Raw genomic sequence first — 18613 nt, 5'->3', positions numbered from 1 at the left:
CGGAAATTTTGACCACCTGTGGTTCTTTAAGGCGCACTGACATCCCACAGTACATGGGCCTCTAGAATTTCGCCTCAATCGAAATTCGACCGCCGCGGCCGGGATCGAACCCGCGTCTTTCGGAACAGCAGCCGAGCACCGTAACCACTGAGCCACCGCAGCGGCTGCCATGGTTAGGTGAACACTGACAAAAAAAACCAAGCAAAGTGTATGTAAACAATCTGCTTACTTCCTTTATTGCGAAATTCCTGTAATTGTACAAACAGTAGCCCATTAGTGTCCACGCTTGAACCATTTCACTGTCTTCAACAGGTTGCAAGCAAAAGACTTGTAGTGGAAGTAACCCTGGAACAGTTCTACACTGAAATGTGCATTGGAAGCCTACTGGAAGCAGACATATGCGACACCAAACATGCACAATGTAAGGTATGTTTTTGCGTTAGAATTACTTCTACGAAGCCACAGATGTTACAGAAAACCTTGTGGAAAAAAAAACTTGGCACCAGGTCAAGAACCTCTATGTAATATTCAGTAAGTACAGAAAAGTGTGCATATTAAGTAGACTGCTTAACGCAAGATTACACGCTGTAAATGATCTACTAGGCAATTTACATTGCACACGTGAAAGCACTGAAAAAAAATGGCTACACATCACAATTACAAAAAAAAAAAAAAGTCTTCAGACAACAAAGAGACTTATATAACAGCATTCACTGACGGCATTTAAATTATACACATAAAAACAAAAAACAACAGAAGTTACAGACACAAACTACAATAAAACAAGCTCTTCGAAAGCAAAAAATCATTGTGTTCTTGTTGCAATAATCATGCAACTTCTGTGTCGGTGGAGAAAAGTCTAAACTTTTAATGAAAAACTGGACCCAAAGACAGACCATATGTGCATTACATTTTCTAAAACCACTATAAAAGTACCGAGTGTGAAATGTGTAAATTTATTAAAAGCTCCGAACGCCAGGACTGGACATTCCAGAAAAAGTAACTGGTTACGATATGGAATAAAACATTGTTGATCACAATCCAAACTAGAACACCCCAAACTGCAAAAACAGCAGCCTCTTAAAAAGGTGTCACCTTCAAAATAGAAAATGAAAATATTTAAAAATACTGTAACAAGATAATAAAAAAGTAAATTACATTTTGCATAATAGGTAGCAAGGAAGAATAAATTAAAAGGCAAGACTCAACCACAAATTTAAAGCACCGGACCTTACAGCTACGTGCCTTTCAACGCAACTCAGCCAATAAGTCCTGAAGCACCATTCTAAAGGCGCTCTGAAGAAGGTCATCTTCCAACACTCCTTAAAAAAATTCCTCCTTGCACAAGCTACAGTGACAACCTGTAGAAAAGGTTTACAACTTATTTGACCTGTGTCACAACCCTCAATTAAGTGCTCGAACATTCGCATACGAGGTCACCAAACATCTTCAAGAGCCATGTCTTGTCGACTGATTACATATAAATATGTGGATCATAAAATCTGCCAAAATAAGTTGCTGTGATTTTGTTTTCAATCAAGCTCACTTAAAAACAAACCGTAACCCCCACCAATCTACTCCTACTCATTTGCTACATAACATGGCACCCTCCATAATATTGTAATGTGGGGATGGAAGTAACAACTATCAATTGAAGGTCGTTACCACACAACCGATTTGTTTGCTATTGGGAAATAAACTCATCACTCAATGCCTGACGAACATCAGCAAGACCTCAAGTGCTCAAATGTGCTAAACGAAAGAAATTGCCACTGCTTGCATTTAAAAAGATGTAGATTGTCTCGTTCCACGCAAAGCTTGTGGTAAAGGCTTAGCGAACTCAGAAAGGCATCATGCCTTGCGCTGTGACTCAATCTTTCAAATGAACTCGTAAAATAAAACACCGCTCTCAACTTGCTCCTTCAAGCAGACTATGATAATTCAAACGTCGAAACGACGGGCCTCTAGAAAACGTCGCTGACAGGCAACGACAGAGCGCTGTACGTGTTGGCCGTGCGAACAACGTTGCAGTTGTTCCGTCTCCCGAAGACTGTCAACCGTTGAGCAAGTTGCATGGAATCTGTGCCGTCTTCGTTGTAGGCAGTGGCACGACGACTTTGGTGTGGAAGAACTCGTCTCCAGTTAAAAGCTCTCAGTACAGAGGCTGAACGTAGTTCGCTGGGAACAGTCCAACCTTCCCGTTGCACTTTCCACGCCACCAGCCTTCGTCAATCTGATGGATAAAAAAGGATGATGGCAAAGATAGTAAAGTAACTGGAAACTGCTACTATTTTTCACTGAAAGAACAGCTTGACTAGTTAGGTAACCGGAAACTACATATTTTTCACCGAAAGAACAGCTTGACATTGTGACTACTGCCCATGTACAAGCTTTGTTTCATGACATTGAGGTTCTCGAGACTTACAGGTGGGATCAGTACCCTCACATAACTCTGCCACTTTAGATTTAATTTATTAATTACTGTAACCAAATGTTACAACCGGACGATGGCTATGACGTCAAAGTGTGGTTATAGGTCATGTGAGGCATGGAAATACTGCGACAGAATCGCTGCTTCATCGTTTTAATTCACTACAGTGCTGAAGCCAGCCTTCCTGTATATAGCAGCAGCGATTATATTGCAGTTTTTTCATGCCTCTCATGACCTGTAACCACACTTTAACATCACAGTCATCGTTCAGCGGTTGAAACAGGAACCAAAACAGCACTAGAAAGAAATTCTATTATAGATTACTTAGCAGTCGTTGGAGAATACCAAGCAGTATAACAATGCGCTGCACATCATTACAAAGAAGAAAACACGCACCCAAAAGTTAGCGGTCTATACTCCTGTAAGTAAGACTTATGCTTAAATAAGACTATGTGAGCAATTCATGAGCAATGCTGTCCAAAGTGCACAGTGATAAATATGAGTGAAAATATGCATACACTAGAAGAGTTACAATGAATCAGATTATTTCACGTTATTGCCAAGATGAAAAAAAAAACAGAAAAGACTGTGAGCATCAATCATTGACCATTATTGTCACTTACCGTTTCAATGTCTGTAATGATGTCATCAGGGTCAAAAGAAATCTCATCGTAGTCGGCTGGATCAGTAAAAAGAAAATCATTAGGACATCTCCTACAATCGTGACTTGCACTGATAAAAAATATCGAACAAATGTGCAGTAAATACAACTGCTATCTGGTTAGATATCACACCTCCCAGTTATAGCTTCTGACCTAATCCTGAAACATTGAATGAACAGTTATAAAACATGTCACAGCAGGAATTGCAAAGACCAGAAAAGCATCCTCCCTTGTGAAAGCGTAAAGCACAATCTGAGCATTTCATAAGTCCTCAACATTGGTCGCACATAAACTCTGTCTTGTTCAGAGTGCACTCCAGCTAAAATGCTGCAGGTACACACACAATGAACATGCATCTAGCACAAAGCAAAAACAAGCTAAGAAATCTAGCAAGCTTACAAGCTCATGCGAGAAACACCTCTGGCAGGCTTCCTCAAGGACGTTGATCGGGGCTCCCACAACAAAGCATTTAGTATGTCATTCTAAATTACGGCAAACATGCACACTAAGCTCCTGTGATATCCAGACTGCTACGATTAAAGAATTCTCTGCTCAAGCTACCTGCCACACCATCATCAAAATGCTTTGATTCTATCAAGGTACCACTTAAAATTGTTCGTTGTCACATTGAGTTTAGTAGTTTTCACATATCTCTCGAAGGAAAACAACAAAACCAACATGTCCTGTCAGTGATTACCTATGGGGCCAAAAGTCCAAGGCTAACAAAAAGCTTGAAATGAGTCCGCGGGCGGCGCAGAAAAATTATTGACGGGTGCAATGTCAAGGCAGCAACACAGGTCACATTGTAGTCAAGCAGGGCAAAAAAAAACGATATTGAAAGAAAGAACACATAGCTGTGGGAAGCTGTATTGAAATGGCAGTGGCTAAACTTGGTGACAGCTTTTCCTGGCAATGAAGGGAAGTCTATGGGGGTGCAGAATTCGTAACTGTGTCATTCCACCAAATACTAGTTAGGCCGCACAACGGTGCACCTGGCACACTGCTCTCTCCTCAGTAGCTTCACTCCATCGGCGGTGGCGCCATCTACAGAAGCTTCTTGTAACTAGACTTGCCTAGCAAATTTGTTACAATAAAAAAAAAAGCTGCTTTTCCTTTGGCTTTCTAACGCTGAAAGTCGGCAGCTGAGTTAGAAATATGCCTTAAGTAATGAATACTGACAGCACACTATGCTTGAAGTGAAAAACCAATAACTGCAAGTAGAGACTATATTCCACTGTGTAAGAAGAGGGGGCGTGTTTCGGCTCTGTAGCTTCCACTCCACTGCCAGAAAAAGTTGTCGCGGAGTACAGTTCAGGACAGGAACAACTGAAGACAGCTATGGGAGAGCTTCAGCAGACGTGACATGGTTGTTGATGATGATGGCTGCCTCTCGCTCAATGCAGAAGCCAACAAGCCGCAATGAAATGTGACAAACGCTCACTACTAAATCCTTTGGCACAAAAAGAATGAAACGAAAAGGAGGAAAAAGAGAGCTCAAGACCATCCTCTGGAAGTGCCCTTACCAGCTTGGTAGTCGTACAAAGCCACAGCTGACATTTTCTTCTCTGTCGACACTGGTTCCAAATGCTCATAGATGCCTTCTTCTAATGATTCACCTGTTACCCATGAAAAGGGGAAAAAAAAAAGGAAAGAAATATGATCCGGACTTTTCTCATAATCTTGTTTCCTCAACATATCGTTAAACCTCAATATAACGAAGTCAGTAAAAGCTGCACTTTACTGCATTATACAGCACACAAAGAACCCTCAAAAATACATTGCGGATGACTCATATGAAAAACCATGATTTGCAGCGAAATCGGTCCGCTACTTCTGCGTGGACTCGTTATCAACTTATGCCCATGGAGACTTCACTGCATCTTCCTCATATTACAAGCTTGCAAACCGCCTTGCGATCGCCACTATGATCATTACCTTGCATTTGTTTGCAATGCAGCCAGGTGGCATTCACTTTTATGCCTGTGCTCTGGTGCATGTTTCGATCTGCATGCCACTCAGCCACATGAGCTTGCAGTGCAATTTTTCTTCCTGTATGTTTCGAGCCGGCAGTGAAATCTCGTTACCTCAAGCCCCATTTGACATGTGTGGCTAATGACGCTTGGCAAACTCAAGGATTACAGGCCAACCTAAAGTTTTTTTTTTACACCCCATAGGTTAAAGCGTCCATAATACGCAGTAATTCTGTTCTTTCTTTGGGACACAGTTGTGAGAAATTTGAAGCCTACATTATCTGCCAAAAAAGAAGAGAAAGGTGACCCTGCATATAAGCACTGGACTAGCAGCACTGCTTGACAAACATATCAGCCACTCTGAACAACAGCACAGCAGGGACAGGCTCGCAAGGTCTGCACCCATTCGGATGATCAAGAGGGCATCTGTCTTCATCTTTTCTACTTGCGTTGCACTCTACACAGGCGTACTGAGCACACCACTGCAGAAGGTGGCAGTTGTCAGCCAACCACCAAACTCAAAACGCTTTGGTACAATGGCACAAACCTGGGCCAGATTCTGGACTCGACTCGGACTCGACCGGAGAGTGGTGGATCTGGGGCACGACCTTCTTGGGAGCCTCTTGGACTACTTCAGGCTCCGGCTCAGGCTCAGGCTCCAGCTCCCAAGATGCCGGTCGCGCTGAAGGCAAAACTTCGGCAGGCTCCACGGGTGCCACCACGGATGCGGGTTTTGCGGACACAGTGGCTGGCTCCGCAATGGCTTTTGTCCCTTGCGGCTCTGTCTCTTGCGTCGGAGACACGTCAGGACTCGACACCTGCGACGAGGTTTTGAAAAAGGAAACGGAGAGGAGGCTTGTCGAGAGATACTCTCGAAACAATGGACAGAAAGAAGGAAGCACAAGACGGATGCCGACGAAGAAAGGCGTACTCAAGAAAGAGAGTGAACGTGAGATGTAAAACATGTCACTTAGCTTTCTTGGAAAAAACAGCGCTAAGACGAAGGACAAAGAAAAGAGGACAACAGGACCAGAGCTGCCATCAGCGCTGGTCCTGTTGTCCCTCTTTTCTTTGTCCTTCGTCTTAGCGCTGTTTTTTTCAAGAAACATGTACCAACTAGCTCAACTCTCCGTTTTATGTCACTTAGCAGGGATTCCGCAGAGGTGAAGGAGGAGTCCGAACTATCCGGATTTCGAAATGAGCGAGGGTGGAATTAATGAGCTTTTACTGCAAATGTCATAACTGTACCACAGTATATCACTATAGATTCCTAGTACTAGATGGCACCTGAATCATCACTCGGCTCATGCATGTTTGCTTTATGCTTGCACCACATTTACACCAAGTGACACCGTATGCAGCAGCACCAAAATCATTCCCAACACACCAGCTCACCACTGACCTGTTTAGTTGGCACGACAAGTTCCCGCGGGATGACGGAGACCCGCGAGTGGTTCTTCCGTGTGCCGGGCCGGATCAGCTCTGACTCGTCGGGCTGGCTCCCGGCACTGTCGGACCTCGGCTTGCGCTCCGAGGCCTCCTCCTCACCGTGGTCGTGGCCCTCGGCTGCCTTCAGCTGCTCCTGCAGCTGGTCGATGCGCTTGTGCTCGTCACGCAGCCGGCGCTGGCGCTCTTCCTCGGACTTCTTGGCCGCCTCCTTCTCGGCCTGGTCCTTCTGGAGGCGACGTTTCCGCTCTTCGTCGGCCAGCTTGCGTGCCTCCTCTTCACCGGCCTTGGCCATGTTCTCGAACCGAGAACGCAGGCTCTTGGCACGCTCGGACGTCACCTCTGCAGGCACAGAGAAATGAAGAGTACCGCCATAGACCCCGTACGATGCTACAGTGAACCAGAGCTGTCTGATTGTACCAGTTGTGAATCCCCACTTTGAAACCAGGCTACCCAGTGTGACCACTCCACAGAAGTTACTAGAGTCACTAGATAAGTTTTCAGAGTACCACGATTGTCCTGTCGCTGCCACTGGATTTGGAAGCTTCATGGCTGATCCTAACTGACGTTCACTGCACTGCAATCGCATAAGTGGTTCTCCGTGTATCCACCTCAGCAATGTGGTTAATAATATCAGTGACAATTAAAACATTTGCATAATTGGCACAGCTAATTTGGGAGATAACATTAATGGACATTCGGAATAAGCAGGAAACAACATTTTTTGAGCCTCGTTGTAGCAACATCTCGCACATGTATGCGGGTCCTAGAGGGAAGTTTTGGACGCCCACTGCACTTTGGAAGGTTCCTACAAATGATGGTGTTTGCCAGTCTGGCAACATTCGTCCACGGCAGCCGTATTTCTTCCAAGCCCGGCGGAGCGGGGGAAAAGGAATGTGGTACTCTGATAACTAATCCAGTGAGTCTACAGGTTACCAGACAGAGGTGCCACCTAGGAGCAGCAACTAAAAACTGTCGTCAATCATCGTCATTAACTCCATAAGCACTGAAAGGTGTAGCCTGTTCTAGCTCTTCATTTCTCTCTCGGATTGTCATAACCTCTATCAAACCACCAACTTTGGCACAACTGAGCTTTTAGTCCTGTCTCCTTCTCTAATATACAGAAAATAAAAGGCTGATTGATTGATTGACTGATTGATCCCATAAATGATAAGATTGTGGTTATAATGGCCAATCTGACTAAAAAAGGAAAGAGAAAAAAGGACCATGAGAACAGCAGGGTGGGAACAGGCACTCCCAAGGCCCAGGTGTCAACTCCCGAGTTCCTTGTCATGCCTAGATGTCTCAATTTTGATAGATCAGCATTGCCAAACCAACATCGACAGACTTCAGTGTTGACAGACACTGGTACATTAGCAACACATCCAAAACTGCCGTGTCATACTGTCATTGCAAAATGCACATGGATGAAAGCACTTCCATCGGAGCTCACCTATGTCAGGCCTCGGTTTCTGGTATGCGGGCTTCGGCTTCTCGACTTCAGCGAAGGAGTGTGCAGACTGTAAGGGACAAAGGATAATGGTAAGAAGATAACAGAAGATGGACTCTTGCATCTAGGTTCTGCCGCGCAATGCAACCCTTACTACGTTCCCCAACGAAACAACCAAAACCACCACCGGAGTGAAGATAATGGGTCTTGTACACAAAGAACACTCACAGTAACATGCATCCATCTGTGCTTAATTCATGCTGTCAATGTTTAAGGCTCTTTTCTGCTTTTTAATAAGCATTGTTCTATTAGCAATAAGTGTCATAAGGCATGTTTGATATTTGCTGCACTTTGTGCATTTAGTAATAATGTTGTTTACCGCAATCATTGAGCATTCTTAGTTATTTTTATCTAGTTACTTTCTACCACTTATGCTGCTGCCTCAACTATCTAATTTCTTTTGTCATAATTTGTGGAGGAGGTCCCATTACAGTCTTCCGGACCCACTCCTGTACATCAGTATGTTGCAACACATTATTTTGCAATGTAAAAAAAACAGGATTTCTGATTCTGATTAACACAGTCAACATCCCAATATAAAAGAGCAAGCCAAAACCCATTGCATGCAGCTCTCGGGCAATTAGTCTGCCAAATAGAAATGCCAAACATATTCTGTGAATAACCCATCCAACCGACGAATGTGTAGGCTAAAAAAACTGCCACACTAGAGTGAGACATGGGAGAGCCCTTTGCCCTGCAGTGGGCATAGTCAGGCTGATGATGATGATGACTAAAGTGAGACGGATGCTTCGTTACCTTGTCCTGTTTGTCCTTCTCGACACCAAACTTGCCACCAAAGCCTCTGGAGTAATCTGCGCATCGAGGCAGAACACAGTCTCAGGACTTGGACATCATACCCAAATTAAGCTTGTGGACAGGAGTAACTTTGAGCCTGCCACCTCCGAAACAGTTGTAAGCAATGGACAGAAGGCAAATATGAACAAAAGCTGTCATAACGAATGGCTGAAAATACAGATCCCTTATCTTTCAGATTAACATGGCAGTCAAATCCTACCTATCACAAACTCTTAGCCCTTAGACAACATGTGTTAAGTTATTTTCGGTAGTTTTTAAAGAAGGAAAAGCACACAGACATAGAGAGAAACAATTTACTTGAGCCAATACACTTAACAAAAAAGGCTCTGCAAAGAGTGGTAAATTTGCTGACAACTGTAAAAAAGAGTTTAGTAGATGCTGGTTCAGTGTACACACAAAGCACATTTTCATTGAAAAAAAAAAAAAATAATGAATTGAAGATCTTTATGGTTTTGCCACAAAAAAAAAAAAGCAGAAGAAGCAAAGAAAAATCTTGCTCAGGAAGAGGAAAGTCACCCCCTTTTCCCTTCAACGTCTGTCTGTCACCCTGGGGCACAAGTTTTGAAAATCAGAACTGAACAAACAATAAACTAACTGTTCCTAACCCATACTAAAGTGTTCCACAAGCTTTGAGTGTGGTTTGAGTAGTTCCAGTAGTACAAGCACATGGTAAGTCGGCGCATCAACCTTTCAGTCATGATTATTGTTCTCACCGGTAATGAGTAGCTAACCCAGAGTTATCGCAGCTCAGTTAAAACTGACCCCGACCATCGTTTTTTCATCAGACACTGATTCATTTGTCATCTCCCTCACCCTTCTGGGACTCGTGCTTCTCCACCTTCTCCACGTGGTTCCAGCCAACAGCCGACGAATCCTGCCGATCGGTCTGAACGCCATACTTGCCACCAAAGCCAATGGCATAATCTGCGCCACAAAGAGGCAATCACAGGGCTTAGAAAGATGGTTACCAACAGGAATGCACATTTACACGAACGCACACGCAAACCATAGGAAAGTATCTAGAAGGTATCTATCCTTCTCATGTCAGATACATATGAGTAGAGGATGTGTGCATAAGTTGCCATGCCACACTGAAATGAAATATAGGTTGTATACCTCGCTTGTACCTTGCAAAATCTTCTTAATGGTTATGTAACGTAACATTACGTGCCAAAGATACCCTGTAACACTCATAAGTAAACGACATGTTGCAACCACACAGCAACGAAGAGTACAAACGGCTTCAACGGTGTAATCCAAATGAGAGGAATTGGAACCTGAGAACAAAAACACTTTTAGACTAGGTGTACAGTAGAATCTCGGTGATACGAGCAAGACTGATTCAGATTCATAACATTCCCCGACTGGAGTGCATTATGTACAATGTGAGGAATTCTGGATGCTCCGAACTCTCCAGCGCCAGTACGGATAAGAACAGCAGCCAGTAAATTACTAATGCCGTGATCGCTAATCACGCGGTGCGCACTGCGAGTAGCGAGCTGTGGCCACACAGACGCGAATAAATCTCGTCAGCCGTAAACAGATCTGCGCAAATGCATTTTCTATGCTTCCGCAGACAAATTTCGTTCATTTGGATAATACAAAATTTCGGATGATACAAATTTCTTTCGCGACCCCGTGAGATTCGTATCACTGAGATTCTACCATGTTTAAGAGTCGACGACAAGTTGTATCCATCTACAAAAAGCTGAAAAACTGCAGCATGAGAAAAGGAACTACTATCGAGTGGGGGACAAAAAAAAAGATTCAAATAAATTAAACGCACGAGACAAAACAGCAAGTGAGACACAGTAAAGCTGCAGTTATCAACCAGAAGAGAACGTGCTGAACTGTGCATGGCTATGAAGCCATCACTGAACTCACCAGTTTGCGAGGCATGTTTCTGTGTCTTTTCGTGAAACTCCCAGCCGACGGCAGACTTGTCCTGGAGCTCCTTTTGGACCCCGAACTTGCCACCGAAGCCAGCACTGTAGTCTGCGATCAGCCAGAATTGCTTCATTTAATGAAAGCACTCGCAACAAAAAGGCTACTGAACACAGACTGTACAAAAACAAAGCAACTTCAACAAAATTTTTCCAGGTCGTTGTCGCTTAAGCTCGTTTCATTTTGGATTGAGTTCTTCCACTCTACTCCTCATTGAAAACACTTGTAAATTTGAGAAAATATCATGAGTGGCTCCACAAAGAAGAATGTGAAATGAGTACAACGTTGAAAGTTAACGAACTTGCTTATTTCACTAAAAAAATCGCACATTTAAAGCTGAGGCATGTAAAATGTAGTTATGAAATCTGGAAGTATAAATTCTTAGTTTGTGGATGAAGTATGCAGACTTCATCCACAATTTTCCACAACTTGGTAAGAAAAATGCAACTACAGCCAAGCAAGTCTATATCCCAAAAACAACAGATGTATCCAATAAAGAACTTCACTACCCAAAAACATAACCAACACAACAAGCTATCCCCATTTCTGATGAAGTCATAATTAATGTACCAATTCTGCTTCTAATTTAGTTCAGCCTTCTTTTTAATATTACATTATCATGCTGTTTCATACAGTCTTTGTATTATTAAGTAAAACCTACATATTGTGCATTTTGTGTCATATGATGAAAATTGCCTTTTTAACTTCTTCACGCATTTTTTTTCCCTTGTTCCTTGTAAGTGTTCTGGTGATTGCTTTTTTTTTTCTATAAATGTTTTAATAATATGAACCCTTTTCACAACTCATTTTAAAAAAATTTCAAGAGTTCTGCAGCATAATAAAGAATTTGTAAATCAATCTTAAGACTAGTTCGAATTAATGAACTCAATCTATGTTTTGGCACAACGTCCAGAGGCGCTGAAACACACTAGTCGGCAGAAAATGTAAAAAATGTAAAGTCAGACACGAGCAGTCAGTCACCTTTCTGTGAGGCATGCTTCTCGACCGATTCATGATGCTCCCAGCCAACAGCACACTATGAGAGGGAATCGGGGAAAAGGGTTAAAAAAAATGCAAGCAATGTAAGCTGCCTGCAGTCACCGTGACATCCGCGAACACGAGACTTAAAAGGGCAGCTCCGGCATTTTTTGTGCCTCCACGAATTCTACTGAAATTTTCAGTGTAATTTCTCCGCAGTTTTCTGGTTCCTTGCGCCAAAGTTTGCAACTGGGCGACGTCTTGTTAATTGCAAATTAATTTTAAAATTTTCTACCAATTTAACACACCGCCTGCCGACCATCAATTTTTGGTCACTTCAGACAAAATCCGAATCTGTCGATTACATTCTATAGATTAGCCAATCAACGCGCAGACAAGTTTTGGGACAGCGTCTGTGGGTTCATCGGTTTGTATGTCATGATATCAAAGTCTGGCCGAAACCCAGTTTCGGTTTCCTGGTTTCCGTTGTTTTAAAACACTTTTACTCCGTATTTTGGAAAACGGTTGTTTGTACCGGAGAAAGGGGACTCTAAAGAATGTGATGCGATTACCTACTCAAAATGTTTGAAAAACCTTCGGAGTTACCCTTTAAAAAAATATGTACCCGCCACGCCAGAGGGTATGAGGCTCACAAATACAAGACTGTTAGAATGATAAAACTCTCTTCAAAAAAAAAAAAAAAAAAAGAACTTCATTCAGAACGAACCTTGTCCTGACGGTCTTTCTGCACACCAAACTTGCCGCCAAAGCCCTTGACAGCATCCGTCTGGGAGGCATGCTTGTGAAGTGATGCCATGTAGTCGTTTCCAACAGCCGACTGTGGAGGCAAAAAAAAAAACAATTTGCGCTTGCGTGACAATCAATGTCATTAGCACCTTCAAAACTCAAAGCAACCAGATGAAACATGCACAACTACGAGTTTGCTTTGCATTAACTTCGGCAGAATAGCTAAACACGAGTGAACAATAGAAACTCGCACAGAGAAAAAGAAAGATGGGATTCCAACATACAACAGCAAAGAACCAAACTAAATGGCTGCAAAGCTTTATATTGTGACCGTGCTCTGAAAGGTACAAGCCAGAGTCAATATAGAAGAAATTAAAGGAGAGGGACTATCACATTAAAGCAGAACACAAAGCTACAATAGCTGCAGTGACAAAAAGCTTCAGATAAAGTGAATCCCTAGCTACCCTAAGATAACAAGGATCCGAATGGCAATGCACAGAGGAGGAACACGGAAGGGACAATACCAATTTTATGCTCCCTGCATTTTTCCGCAATGAAGATCCAGCCACTGTGCCCAGCTTAACAATAGTCCTTGACCTTCAGCAGAGAAAATTACAAGCTGCCAGGTTATATGCCACAGCGCAATCTCTAGCAAACACAGAGCAAAATTGAAGATAAGCCAGATAAGGAGGCTGTGTTAATAAATTCGGCAGAGACACTTAAAACTGTTTATGTGCTGGAATGTCCACACAAGACGTCGACATTCCATTATAGTTTGTAAAATGAGTTCATTTCAGGCAATCAGTCTTTTCTTTTTTTTTTGAAGTATGACACCACCCACATGCACACACAAGCATATGACACTACCCACAATGTTGCATGACAAACGGTTGCATCACAATTTTGATAAAGTCCGGGACGACATACAACTGAAGGTGCACATGTCGTCGGTTAAAATCCCGGTTGCAAGCTAGCCTCCAAATTGACTAGCACATGTTAAGAAACACGCAATGAGAAATTGTATGACATCACCCGAAACGCTGTACGACAAACAGCTGCGCCACAATTGTGGTGCGAATTTCGTTGGTAAAACTGGTGCCACGTTGAGTTCAGCCAGTGGGAAGTACATACACAGGTGATTGTCTAAAATGGTGGTGATCGGCTTGCTGTATGCGTCCTACGGCCGCTGGATGGCATCACCCTATTTTTCCTGCCATCACTGGAATTAACCCAGGTGAAAATGTCTTAATGGCATTGCTTCTGATTTCAAGTAAGGCCTTATGATTTTTAATGGTCCCAGAAGGAACCTTACTAGTTCCAGATGAAGTCCTAATGGTCCAGTATGTACATCTTCTGGTTCTTGATGGGTTTCTTAATGGTATCACATCTACTTCAGAAGAATGGCCTGAGGGGCGAGTTGGTGCATGATGAAATGAACGGCGGCGCAACAAGGACACTAACAAGAAAGGGGACACCACATGCGCACACTACCAACTGAACATTGTATCACATCTAGTATTTTAAGGACCAGATGGGCCCCAAATGGTCCCTTAAATATGCACTGAAGAGGAATCTGAACTCGTCTTCTTGCCGCGGGAACTTGATCTACACGTTCCTAGCATTCTTAGAAACTTCGACTTATTGCCCTGTGTGGCCGATTTCCCTAATTAAATCGAATTAACGCCCGGCTACCGCCTTTTTCTTTGAATTCTCCCTCGTACGATGGGCGGAGTCGACCAACGCGGGGAGTGCCTTTCAGCCAGCTCCGTGGAGGCTTTGCTTTCGCTTCATTTTGTTTTTTAGGTTTCCGTGAAAAAAATAGTTTCATTCGCAGATAATATAACCGCAAAATAAGCCGGCAGAAATAAAAATACGCGCGGACTATTTGCTTCTACGGACTACTACGTATTACTCCGCCGATGGCAGAGCGGCAAGCCGCCACGGGACTGGGTGAAAGGCACTCCCTGCGTTGGTCGACTCCGCCCACCGTACAAGGGAGAATTAAAAAAAAAAAGGCGGGAGCCGGGCGTTAATTCCATTTAATTAGGGAAATCGGCCACACAGGGCAATAAGTCAAAGTTTCTAAGAATGCTCGGAACGTGTAGATCCGAGTTCCCGCGGCAAAAAGACGAGTTCAGATTCCTCTTCAGTGCACCTTTAAGGAATGATGCCATTCCCAGATGGAGTTCTCTGTACCATCTACGAATACGCACATTAACACAAGCTACCAGCTTTTCTCGTAATGGGACTGGTAAGGCTTTCGCATTCAAAGTACAGTTCTATTTATGGAGCACCATGCCATGGGTTTGGCAGCTTGCATTCCTGCATTGGAGTGTGATAGGACTAGGTCACACACAGAGATTTCGATACAGTTTACGAAATCACAGACAAATCTTGTTCATGGCATAGATTGTGCGAGTTAGATTAGCAAGAAGAATCATCTGATTGGTCAGCTACACGTTGAAGGACATTAGCGAGTGAAGCATAATACACAAACCTGAACAGATAAGGTGGATGTGGCATTGTTATTTTGACTGAGTAGATTATAAACCAGTCAGACTGGTCTTCTTCTCTAGAGCCTCTCTAAATGACCCAGGTCTTATGATCGAGCAAGGCGACAAGTAAACTAACCTTGTCCATTCTGTCGTTCTGGACGCCAAACTTGCCACCGTAACCATAAGATGCCTTGGGCAATTCTTCGAGCACACGCTTCTTGTAGGCTGCATCGTCCTTGGTGACCTGCTCTCTGAGTTCGGCAATGCTGAAGGATAAGTGAAGCACAGCATCACAATGAGTGTGTTGCTAACTCTTGCCATCCAAACCAAAGCAAAAAGCAACTAAGGCAGAAAAAGACTAACGCAGTGCACAGAAGAAGCTATCAGTGCAAAGCTACAGTTCAGGTATGACGGGAAAACACTGGCTGGTGCCTGTTTGAAAACAAGCAAAAAGTGGGATGGACTCGAATCGTCCCCCTTGGTAAAAAAAAACTGAACGTGCATACGTAAAGTACATTTACTTGCGTAATGAATGCACTCGCGCAGTGAATACACCCGCTAATTTGGTTGTAAAAACACGAATATTTGCTAATATACTGTCCTGCAACGAACAGAACTCCTCCCAACTCCCCAGTTTCCACAAATTTTGGTGAAAAAAAAGTGCCGTTTTGAAAAACTTTATGGAAACCCATCAGGCAAGAAAGATGCATAACAACAACAAAAAAGGATACTTAAAGAAGCAATAAGAAGAAAAGCAGTTTTTCATCACTGTTACACTGTGTGCAAGTGTTCACAGGCATTTGTTGTGAAACATTAGAGGGCAGTGCAAAAAGACGGCACAGAACACAGCACAAAACACAGAACCCAGGACGGGAGTCAGCGCCCATCCTGTGTTCTGTGTTTCTGCTGTATTCTGTGCCGTCATTTGCGCTGCCCTCTAACGTTTCAAATATGATCCAACTAGCCCAAGCTCAATTTTTGTTGTGAAGACTGTATGCATGACCAAAAGTTTGAAACGCACGTTTCCTTTGATGTGCGCATTGCAAGGCATCCTAATCCTAGGCACAACATGTGTCTGATAAAGGCAACACTCACTTCACGTCCTCCGAAACATGTCCAGAGCCTTCCACAGTTTTGGAGCCCCAGCGCTGCTCCTCTTCAGTCACGTCATTCTGCAATCCATTGGATTCATTAACACTCTCCCCCCGTGCTTGTTAGAAAAGACTCCATTTCAATGCACACATTGACAAGCTAAAACAAACCTCCCCGTGTGCTTGGGAACAGAAAGTACAGAGTTTGCACCGAAGCAGCTGAAGTTCGCAAGAGCGTTCCACGGTTCAGCATTACAACAATTTCTCTCACATAAAGGATGCCACCAAAACAAAAATAGAAGTAAAATTGGCCTTTTTAATGTGTAAAAATTGGAGGAGGCATTTAAGCTCCGTCTTAAGGGTATGACGCGATAGTGTAATGGGTTAATGCCCATGCATGCAGAAGGTCATTCTCTACTTTAAATTCATAGATCTCTGGGGGTCCTCATATCCCTCCTGGCGCAGTGGTGCAGCGGTTAAACGGTGCGCCACTGCCCTAGGATGGTAGGTGCTCCCACCGGTGGGCCTTGTGTGGCCCAGGTTGCTCTTCCCAAGCGACCAATCATTAATTTAACTGCCACCTGCCATGATAGGCAGTTTGCTTACTATCCGGTGGGCAGGTTGTGATGACACCCTAGGTCATGTGACCTATGCGGCTCGCATGCCTCCTAGGCTGCTCTCTGGGGACCACCTGCCACAGCCATGCCCGTCATGTTTCGCTCACAATGCCAACACAGGCAATGATGACGCCGGATTTTCTGAGGAAAGAGGCCTTTAACACTATCGCGTTAAAACAAAATGCCATATTGTAGCTCGTTTGAGGCCTGGATGTCAGCAGTTCCTTTTATTCTTTTTGTCCTGTGAGTGCCAAAATATACGAGCAACTTCATTTAGTAATCTAGATCAGCGCAGCTGTAGATGTCAATCACACCATACTATACACATTTCCAAATCAGCACATTAGTAACAGCAGCTGCAGTAGCATAGAACCCTTTCCCTCATACCATGCGCACAGAAGAAACACTTGCTTCATTGATAACAATATTTCCAGCAAAGCAATGACTGCAGCTGAAACACCTAAACCCAGCTGTGATCAAGAAGAGCTTTCTCAAACTGTCACAGCTGGAGGAAAAATTAGCCCCATAGCAAATATTTGACTCTAGACTGCGGCAATTTTTTTTTTCCCCCTTTTAATCGCAACAACGCTGACAAGCTCCGCAGATTTCTTCTATCGCTGCATAACTACACTACTAAAGTGGGTGCTAACTGACATTTATCACACTGCAAAGGCCAGTTGTATGTAGTTGCTAATTGCCATTATTATCACGCTGCAAAGCCACGCTTGTATGTAGTCATCGCAAGCTGTGAGCTGCAGGTGTTTCGCCTACCATATTATTGTACATTTTTGTGCATTCCTGGCGTGCTTTTAAGCCGACATGGACGAATTCCACCAACTTTAATCTTCGCTTCGATCTCAAAAAGTTTAGCTACGAGCGTGAAATAACGGCAGGTGTACGCACACACGCGCGTTTTAAGGAGGTGGCATTTTATTTGGCAGTGCACGCGACAACGCAGGGAAGATGCGCTGCCATACAACGCGAACAGAAATCAGCGACGTATTTTCTGTGGCGTGGCAAACAGGCTGACACACCCCACTTCACACCGTCCCGGGATGCCGCCAAACAAAAGATAAAAAAAAAAACACACTTGAACTCAAAGGGTTGACGGTTCGCTGAACACTGCAAATCTCCGCTCCAAGTGGTATATGGGTCTACCCGGGAGCCGAAAATTGCGGTTTCGCTTCAAGATATCAAACAGCGAGAGCGCAAGCGTAACAAATATACTACGCATTGGTACAAACCATAGTAAAGCCGGCCGGTTACGAACTGGCACGCAATGATTTTAACTGAGATAGTTGTATCGCAGTCACAACACAAGTTCTAGGTAGGTTTTCGAGCGCTAAGTTGGCCAAATTCTGGCCGCGATGCCGCTCGGAAACACGTCCACTGTTTCACAAATGATCTGTAGTACAACGTACCACAAAATCGGGGTCGGTTTCCCAGTCATCGTCGGCGTCCTGCGCTTGCATCTTCACGTCAGTGCCGACCGCCGCTTTCCACATTGACATTGTGATGCCTGCCGTCCGAAGGGACGATTCGTTATCAGCGGGCAAGCTAAAGGAAGGATATCAGAGCAGCACGGTCGCCGTGGTGTTTAGGAGAGCCCCCGCAAACACACCTCCGCCCTACGTGCGATAACAATCGTATCCGTCCGTAGCACCGGTCGGGCCAGAGCAGAGCTAAGCGATCACCCGTAACTGGTGATGATTCGCATTCGCCACGCTAAAGAAAATACGCCGAGAAACTCCGCCTCGGTTAGCAGGAAAACACCAGCGAAGTTTGAAAGATGTTTTGGCACATTACGTAGCGCGGAAGCCGGCGCTGAGTCAATCGACGCTCCCTGCGTCACAAGCTATCCGACGGAGTAACTGGAAGCGGCGAGGGGGAATGACGGAAAACGGAA

At 44.0% G+C, this 18613-nt stretch overlaps 1 protein-coding gene across 1 annotated transcript; it reads right to left on the bottom strand.

Annotated features, from left to right (window-relative positions):
- Positions 1 to 207: 207 nt before the first annotated feature.
- Positions 208 to 18612, bottom strand: Cortactin (cortactin). Its single transcript, XM_089561122.1, has 14 exons — positions 18129 to 18612; positions 16095 to 16171; positions 15136 to 15265; positions 12485 to 12595; positions 11761 to 11815; positions 10720 to 10830; positions 9649 to 9759; positions 8776 to 8831; positions 7963 to 8029; positions 6466 to 6851; positions 5611 to 5881; positions 4617 to 4709; positions 3055 to 3110; positions 208 to 2233 (listed from the first exon to the last, which is right to left on the bottom strand). Exons 1-14 carry the CDS (start codon positions 18216 to 18218, stop codon positions 2153 to 2155), a joined length of 1695 nt encoding a protein of 564 aa, XP_089417248.1. The 5' UTR covers positions 18219 to 18612; the 3' UTR covers positions 208 to 2152.
- Between the last annotated feature and the right edge of the window lies 1 nt (position 18613).

Source organism: Amblyomma mixtum, chromosome 9 (genome assembly GCF_055824585.1).
Source record: "Amblyomma mixtum isolate Tamu chromosome 9, ASM5582458v1, whole genome shotgun sequence".
Lineage (NCBI taxonomy): Eukaryota > Metazoa > Arthropoda > Arachnida > Ixodida > Ixodidae > Amblyomma > Amblyomma mixtum.
The sequence above is the reverse complement of the archived record's forward strand: the minus strand, read 5'-3'. Positions and strand labels throughout refer to the sequence as shown.